The sequence below is a fragment of the Gymnoscopelus microlampas genome, assembly GCF_963454915.1.
Source record: "Gymnoscopelus microlampas genome assembly, chromosome: 1".
NCBI lineage: Eukaryota > Metazoa > Chordata > Actinopteri > Myctophiformes > Myctophidae > Gymnoscopelus > Gymnoscopelus microlampas.
In genome coordinates, this window is record NC_139962.1 from 37,008,652 (window position 1) to 37,018,249 (window position 9,598).

Below are 9,598 nucleotides of genomic sequence, written 5' to 3' on the forward strand. Positions count from 1 at the left end.
AACTGTTTGATACTCAACCTGTTAATATGCGCACAGTATGTCACTGTACATTGGCACATATGAGAAATGTGTCCTCTGCATTTTCTGTAACCCATCCTAACTATTAAGAGAAGTGTCATTAATATGGCATACAGGGTTAAGTGTCTTGCTCAGCAGACACCGTCACCTAGATATGCACAGACTGGGCAGTCGAGGGCGGGGAGCGAACCGGCGACCTTCAGAGTACAAGATGGCCTCTTTATACATTACAGTAAGCGGAAAAAAAGAAAAACCTACAGTATATGATGATAATCACTTCCATGTCCACACTATATAACATGTTATGCAAACTATTTTTCTTGAATAGTTGAATAATAACATCACAGTCACACCAACAGTCTGGGGAGGAGGGGGAACACCCATTTACACCTGGGTGTGTTTCCAAATGCTCACACGGTCTTGTCTTACCACAGTATAAGTTGTAGTGCCTTGCTCAAGGGTATTTCAACAGAAGCTTAAATATCAAGACTAAATAGGAATCCCAAGAGAAGATAAGTCCTTTTCCTTTCACCCACAGTGTCTTCTCTGGGTGTACCTGCAGTCCTAGTACACCTTCCCATTCACATTCTATACCTGCCCTGATTTAGCAGTTACTATAGGCTACTTTATACTTTGAACGTTCGACAAAATGTCACTGAGAATGAAGACGTATTTTCAACTGATTCGCTGATTCATCATTACGGGGACAGAGCTCTGCTCTGTACACGTATTGTTATTGGCAGTATTCTGTCACTTCTTCTTCTTCTTCTGCCACTTTTCGCAGTTCTGGCTGAACCGCGCTGTCGCTTTTTACGAAACTCGGCCATATGGTAGATGGTCATGAAAAACGATCAAAAAATAATTCTCACAATCTTTCGTCCAAAGGTGGCGCTATAGCACTCAATTGAAAATGCCAACTTTGACCAGGTACAACTCATGCCCTGTTTGACCTACAGCCATGAAACTTGGATACACATATGCGTCTCCTCATGCTGAACAACTTTCACACTCTGACTTTTGACCTCTGACCTTTAGATCTCCCACCATTTTGAATTATATGAAAAACAGTCATTGGCTCCTAACTTCTGCATTTTTTCACTTATGGAAAATCCGTTGGAGATTTTTGTAGAAAGTGGTCCAAAGTTCAAGTGTGAAACGTTTCGTGCAGATTGCTCAAAAATCCCAGGAGGAGATAGATTTTAACTATTACAGTTTTATGAAAATTATTCATCTGTGCCTAAAACATACATGCAGACTCACATTTCTTTGAAACTTTGCAGAAATGTACAGGGTCATTCCAAATATCACTGAAACCAATCTTACTCCAATTGGCCAAAAGGGGGCGCTATAGCAATTTTTTGAAAAGGCAGACTTTAAACAGGCATAAGTCATGCCTCGTTTGGCCGAAAGTCGTGAAACTTGCTTACACATGTGCCTTGACTCATGAGGAACACACGTATCGATTTGACCATTAAGCTCCGCCCTTAGATTTTCCGCAATTTTGAGCAGTTTGAAAAATACTTGTTTTTGCCAGTTCTGGCTTAACCGTGCATACGCTTTTTACGAAACTCGGCCATATGGTAGATGCTCATGAAAAACTACCAAGAAATAATTCTCACACTCATTCGTCAAAGGGTGGCGCTATAGCACTCAATTGAAAGTGCCAACTTTGAACAGGTACAACTCATGCCCTGTTTGACCTACAACCATGAAACTTCGATACACACATGCGTCTCTTCATGCCCGACAACTTTCGTGTCGGGCATGAAGATTGTCCGCAATTTTGAGCAGTTTGAAAAACACTTAAACCCAGGATTTTTCAGCTATTTGCGTGAAACTGTATCATCTGTGTGATCTCCTTTTTCACAGTTACTTGTCTGTTGGGCCAATGGCGTCTCCCTTAAATGAATGCCTCACAATCTCAAGGTCGCCAGTTCAAGCCTCACTTGATGTAGACTTAATTTAAGTTGAATTGCAAACAACATGACTGTATCAATGAATACATGTGCAAATGGTAATGAAATGCTTATTTGAGAGTACGTTTTTTACGTATGACATACTTCATTCTGAAAATAGCTGATCTACAATCTCACAACTTTTCATGGTTTGTGAGCTTGTAGATCGGCTACTTTCATTAGTTTTGGTTCTGAGGAGATGTACAATTTCTTCATTGGTAAATGGCTTGTGAACGAGTGATCTTAGTGTTAGTGAAACAGGGGCTTGGTTCATGAAAGAAGGCAAGAGTTTATGATCTTCAACAGACAATATCAGCCTGGACAAAGCTATAGCACTATAGGTAGTGTTGCAGCCTATTAGTCTGAAGGTTGAGAGTTCGAATCCTGTTAATGGCAGTAGGTTGAGATGTCCAATCAAACCATTATGTTTCCTTCTCTCTCTCTCATCAATCTATTGTTTCCATGTCACTCTCTCTCTCTTCAATCTATTCCGTTTCCATGTCTCTCTCTCTCTCTATTCACTGGCCCCGTATTATCGCTGCTTGCAGCTATATTTTTTCTTGTCATTTGTTGTTGTTGAATATTGTGGTATGACTTATAATACCAGGCTAACTGCAGCACATATGTCTTGATGAATTGAGCACAATGGACCACAATGGAAACAAGCCCCCCGGAACTTTTTGTGTTATCCTTTTAGCATAGCTTTTTTAACTGTGCTGCCATACAAATCTTGTTGATAAAGTATACTATTCAATAAATCAATCAAAAGCATCTTGTGTTATGGAATAATACGTTAAATGTATATTCTTGGTACTCAAAGTCGCTTTACAACAAAACAAATAAAAGAAACAACTTTATTAAGAGAAAAAATAAGCAAAGAAAAAAACATTAAAGGTCAGAGGTCAGAGAGGTAGCGGGGAGCCTGGTTGTTGTGGGCCTTGTAGGTGGTGATCAGTATAACAGTAATCAATATTTGTTATTTCATTGTTTAGCCCTAATATAGCTGAAACTGACGGAATACAAGGAAAGGATGCTCCTGAAAACACAAACACACTGCCAACACATATCCTACACTACCAAACACAACACACACTCCTAAAACTAAAATCACACAAACACACTCACAACATGTACAGTCCTAAACACACAAACACACTGCTAACACTAAACAAACTCATGCATTGTATTGCTGATTCTGTCCACTGAGAACTTGCAGCCTTCATTTAATGCACTTCAGGATTCACTTAGAGGGCTGAAGCTTAATGCAGGCAAAACTAAATTCATGCTATTTTCTAGGGCCAGGGAAATTGATTATAATAACTTAGGCATTTCTACCTCAAATGTACCCAATATAGAAAGGGTTGCTGAATACAAGTACCTTGGAATATGGCTTGATGACAAATTCACATTTAAGTGCCATATAGACAATCTTGCCTATAAACTAAGGTGGAAGATTGCCTCTTTCTTTTTTTTTCTTTTTTTACAGGAACAGAGCTAGTTTCCCAATGGCATGTAGGAAAATGGTTATTGAAGCAGTCTTTCTTTCCTCAAGCCCTTGCCATACAGTTTAGCATTCTGCTCTGGGATTTGTATCTGGTGAAAATTATAGGACTCATCACTGCATCCTGTATGATAGAGTGGGTTGGCCTTCCTTGGCTGACAGGCGAAACAAACACTGGTACCGGTTTATTTTTAAGGCAATTGATGGGACTTTACCATTGCATATTAAATCTCTGCTGGATTGGAATCCTGCAACATATAGGACACGCTCCAGTGACTGGCTCACACTAAAGGTCCCCAAAGTAAACACTGAACTGAGGAAAACAGCCTTTTGTTTTAGTGCCCCAACCACTTGGAATGAACTACAGCTTAAATTAAAGATGTGTTCTCCCATAACATACGGCCAATTTAAATCTTTGATAGCAGACTTACCCGCAAGTGTCTGCCACTGCTTTTAAACTTGTGTTGTATCACACGATAGGGGACCGTTTCTGTTTTGTTTTGTTTAATCATTGATGTGAATATTGATATGAAAATGAAATTGTACTGTGATGTATCTCGACGACACTGCAAATGAGGGCAACCTCTTTCAAAAATAAATAAAGGTTTGAATGAATGAATGAATACTTTGATCTGACACACACACGCACACACGCACACACGCCCGCCCGCCCGCCCGCCCGCCCGCCTGCACGCACGCACGCACGCACGCACGCACGCACGCACACACACACACACACACACACACACACACACACACACATACACACACACACACACACACACACACCCAACATGTACACTCCAAACACATTCCCAACAAATACACTACTAAACAAACACATTACTTACACTCCTAAACACACTCCCAAGTCCCAACACATATGTATCCTAAGAAGTAAACACAAACAATACTCCTCTTATAACAAGGCCCAATAGAATGTGTGCGTGTGTACATTGTTGCACGCGCGCGCGCGCACACACACACACACACACACACACACACACACACACACACACACACACACACACACACACACACACACACACACACACACACACACACACACACACACAAGCTATGTAAAGATGTGACAGGCAGACCACCATAGCCATTTGGCAATACCTCACCTATAATGACCTGAGGGTCTTTCTCTCTCTCTGTCTGTCTGTCTGACTAACACAGGACACACGCACGCACCCACGCACCCACCCACACACACACACACAGCCTCACCACTAATGACCTTCCAAAGTGTCTATAGTCCAAAACAAACAAGTAGCCATGGATGCTAGATAAGTGGCCAAAGAATCAAGACCTGGTTCAAGTCACAACTTGTCACCCAGTGCTACAGTGACACACCTGAATAAATGTGCGCAGAATGGATGAGTGGGTGTGCATATGAGAGAGAGAGAGAGAGAGAGAGAGAGAGAGAGAGAGAGAGAGAGAGAGAGAGAGAGAGAGAGAGAGAGAGAGAGAGAGAGAGAGAGAGAATACTAGTCAACATTCGGCTAAGTGGCAGCAGCTGGAGCAAAGTCCACACAAAAACAAATACAGGGGCCTTTACCACAACACACTTTGGCACCACTTACACACATACATGTGCACACACACGTACAAAACTCCAGGGTCACAAACGGGCAAGGGGAGAAAACTTGTCAGTTGTAGGAGGAAAGTTATTTAGTTTCTGTGACAAGCAAAAGTTGTATTATGGTACTATATGAGCAGTAGATTCCAGTCGATTCCCAAATATTCCAATAAAGTAGGCCTACATGTTTCACTCATTAATTGCTGTGTGAGAGTGTGTCAGTGTGTCAGCAAGTGGGGAATGAGTAAGCTGCTGTGTATTTTGGCCCGTGTGCCTATTTCAAGCAAAGCATTCTTCAACAGAATTCCAGCGCGTGCAGAGCAGACCAGAGGATGAAAGTGTGGCGCGAGAGGAATAGGCTACATTTGTCTCTTGTGGTGCACGTGGGTGCCTATAGAGTCTAGACTGCCTACCTGTCTGTTTTTCCCCGTGTCCACTAATTCAGTGGTTCTCAAACTTTTTCATGTCAAGGACCCCCAAATTGACACTTATTAACCCACGGACCCCCATTTGAAAAGATATGCCAGAGACCCCCTTAAGAGAAGATGTTTGCGGCTCTAGCAGTGATTCTCAACCATTTTAATTTCAAGGACCCCCGGTTTGACATGCATTAGGCTACGGACCCCCATTGAATGGAATTTCTATCTCTGGGACCCCAATTTATAAAGTAAAATAAAAAAAACAGTTAGGATCCATTTGGTTCCATTTGTTCACTCAGAGTTTCAGACCCATAAGGGTCCATTTGGTTCCTAACTATCCATCATGTTTTAGTTGGGGACCCCCTGGAACTCCCTCAAGGACCCCACTTTGAGAACCAATGCACTAATTAACACACACACACACACACACACACACACACACACACACACACACACACACACACACACACACACACACACACACACACACACACACACACACACGCATACACAAACATAAACAAAGCGCACCTGGGGTGATAGGGCATTCTCCGTTGCAGCACCCACCCTCTGGAACCCACTCCCACCTCACATCAAAACCGCCCCTACCCTTGCCGTGTTCAAAACCTCCCTCAAAACCCACCTCTTCAGAACTGCTTTCCCCTCATAGCTGATCTCCTACCACCCTAGTCTCAACTTGTGTTTTATTCCCTGGCCTTCTGTAGCCTTTTTACCTTTTTATTCTCTGTATTTTCTCATTAAAGTTGTTTTGTTTTGATTGTGTTCCACTTAGTTTAGCCTTGTAAGGCGACTTTGAGTACTCAGAAAAGCACTATATAAATTCCAGGTATTATTATTATTATTACACACATTAATTTCCACAAATCTGTGTGATATGTAGGCTAGAAGAGACGGGGGTATCCTCTTGCACTTGCCCATATTCACTTCTCATATATGCACATCTCTCCATGGTGTTATTACTTATTATCATTAAGAACATTCAATTAGGCAGTGGTTCTCAAAGTGGGGTCCGTCCGGCCGGGACCCCAAGCGTTCCTTGATGGGGTCATTATATAGCCATTAGGTCATTAGATAGATAGCTAGGAATAGGAAATAAATGGACCCCTACAGACCTGTTAGTTACAGGTCTGTAGGATAACTCTGGGAGTGTACAAGTGGAACACGTTGTAGGCTAGGATACTCTCTCAGAGTAATGGGGGTGCATGCATGGTCTACTCTAGCTCTGGTCCATATCGTTAGAACTCCTTCTAACGCTATGGACCAGAGCTAGGTCTACTCTACTCTAATCTAATCTAATGCATACCAAACTGGGGGCAGTGGGGGGTCCTTTGAAATGTAAAAGTTTTGAAAATCACTGCAAGGTATGGAGACAAATGTGATTATAGAACAGTAGGCCTAATAGAATAATAATCAAATAATAATAATCAAACTATAAGTTCTAATATAACTTATAGTTTGGTATTGTTAGAGCCGGTGAGATCCCTTTGACCACTAATGTTTACCTCTGAGTTGAATGTGTCATCCTCTGATGCGCTTGCACCGAGCGCGCACAGCCACAGCGCGATGAGGAAGGTCCGTCTCCAGAGCAACCAGAACCAGCTGTCCCACGAGGAGGCCATGCTCCCGGCGAGGAAAAGAAAAAGGCAAAAAGATAGAAAAAAGTGTTTCTGGAAGTTGTTGCCTCTTGTGGCTTTCCCTGTTTGTTAACGATACAAACGCCTGATTAAAAACAAAAAAATATATAAGACCAGCCTATATGATGTTCACTGTCACGAGGGACATCACAAATGTCCACAGTCCACACCGATGCATTTGTATCGAGGAAAACAGTTCCATTCCAGTTCACAAGGAACTGGAGAGATGATCATGTCCGTGATGTGAGAATGGTGGTTCCATGGAAGTTTGGTTGCTCTGCTGATGATAAAGACAACTGGACTGGTCCACCTTCTCTTAATGCTGATAAGACAACTGGACTGGAGAAGGTCCTCTTAATGCTGATAAGACAACAGGACTGGAGAAGGTCCACCTTCTCTTAATGCTGATAAGACAACTGGACTGGTCCACCTTCTCTTAATGCTGATAGAACTGGACTGGTCCTCCTGGTCCACCTTCTCTTCTTAAGGTACAATGTCCTGTTATCTGTGGAGGGCGTGTCCCGCTCCGCGCTGCTTAAAACATCCCCCCAAAAGGCTGAGAGCGCATGTCTCGTTTAATGGACATCAAAGTCGTCCCGTAATGACTAACCTTGGAGGTGTTACTGTTACTTAAAGGCTACTACTTATTTAGCCAGAATGTGAAGTGGATCCACCACCCGGCACTCAGTCAGGACTTACTTCATCGCAAACATTTTAAAAGACAACTTTTCTCGCAAATAATGCAGGGCATGTGGAACGACTGCGACGTAATGGATTGCAATTAGACTTCAGTACTTCACTAAAACTGATAGTGAAGGACCGGAGTAGTCGCCCAACATTTAGCAGGGCGACATAATATAACAGCAAAGTTTAACCGCAACTGACCGGCCGGCCCGGGCCACTTGAGTAGAACCGCGACGGAGGGACGGCTGTTTAGAATCACGACCCCCTCTTGTAAAGATTTTATGTGATGGTTTCTTTGCCAGTTAAATCCAGCGTTCCCCCCCGTGAGCCGAGCACCCTTTCGTCGAAGCCGTTCTCTGTCCTCTGAGTCTGACCAACTTGAATCCCTGTCTGTCTTTACGAGGCACGGCTGCTCGTTGTCCAGGACCGTCGGGTGGGCTACTACTAGTCCTAAACGTGGGGAGAGCGGAGGGAGAAAGTAGAGCCGCTCCAGCGGTCCTATCGAACGGACGGAGATGGAGGAGGGGAGGGGGATGGAAGGAAGAAAACATGACCCTCCCCCTGTGTTTTATATGGCCAGACCACAGTGAGGTGACAGACCGCACTACCAAAACCATGGCCTACGGCTACACACACACACACACACACACACACACACACACACACACACGCACGCACGCACGCACGCGCGCACAACGACGAACCAAAGTTTACGTTTGAGTTGTCCTCAATGTTCCGAAAGGCTCGCGCACTTTGGAGATGTTTAGAAGCAATCAGAAACTCCCTTGAAACTGTTCTTTCATCTTTCGTTAGTTTGCTACTTCGCTTCTTTCTTTCTTTCTTTCTTTCTTTCTTTCTTTCTTTACTTCTATCTTTCTTTCTTTCTTATGCTTGTCAACATGCAGATCAGGCCAGGATGAAGCCCTTTCACCAACCACGAATACTCAGTAAAACTATGCCTAAACCCTAAACTTATTTCTAACCTTATCCTCAGTAAAACAAATACAAGAACCGCTGGTCTGCGAAAGAAATGGGGCCGAGCGTGTTTTGGGGCGAGTCTACTGGTTACCCCAACCACCGATGGACTGATAGGACAGACCCTGTCCGACTGCGTAGCCTAGTAGTCAATTTAGTGTTCATTGAAGAGTATCTGTCATTAGCTCTTTGTCTTTGTGATGGAGAGTGAAGACAGACATGTCCATAGGTCCAAATCGATGTATAGGCCTCGTTGTCTCCGGTATATAATTCAGGTTAAAAAAGATCCATCACAGGAGCAACTGTTCACTGACACCCAAAAAGCCCCCCAGATATTATCAGCCAGGAAACAAAGCCTGTATGAGACAAAAGCTTGTTTGTAAAAGGAGACACATAAGTCGACCTATACAGTAGGCCTAGGCTGTCAGGATCAAAGGCCAAAGTACCCTCCATAAATCACAGATTACTCACCTATAGGGGTTGCATCATACACATATATTTAATGGAAACAGAATGATCATATTATTCATTCATTCATTCATTTATTTTATTATTTTATTTATTTTTCTTTCCTGTGTTGCATTGGTCACCTGGCAGTGAGGCCATGACATGTGCACGTCCGGCCAGTAAACACCCCATGGAGAAAAGACTAATTGAGAAAACACACACACACACACACACACACACACACGCACGCACGCACGCACGCACACGTGTGCGCGCGCACGTGCTTGTAGTGTACTTGTAGTGTAGCTGTCGCCATAAAAGGGTTGTACATTTTTTGTATTTTATTTACATTTTTT

At 43.1% G+C, this 9,598-nt stretch overlaps 1 protein-coding gene across 1 annotated transcript in view; it reads right to left on the reverse strand.

Moving 5' to 3' along the window:
* mmp15b (matrix metallopeptidase 15b) overlaps positions 1-7,133 on the reverse strand; it is a 30,141-nt gene extending 23,008 nt beyond the window's left edge. Inside the window, exon 1 of the mRNA XM_084052527.1 lies at positions 7,005-7,133. Within this exon, the coding sequence (XP_083908653.1) occupies positions 7,005-7,121 (117 nt within the window). The 5' untranslated portion in view covers positions 7,122-7,133. The remainder of the gene's footprint in view (positions 1-7,004) is intronic.
* Between the last annotated feature and the right edge of the window lie 2,465 nt (positions 7,134-9,598).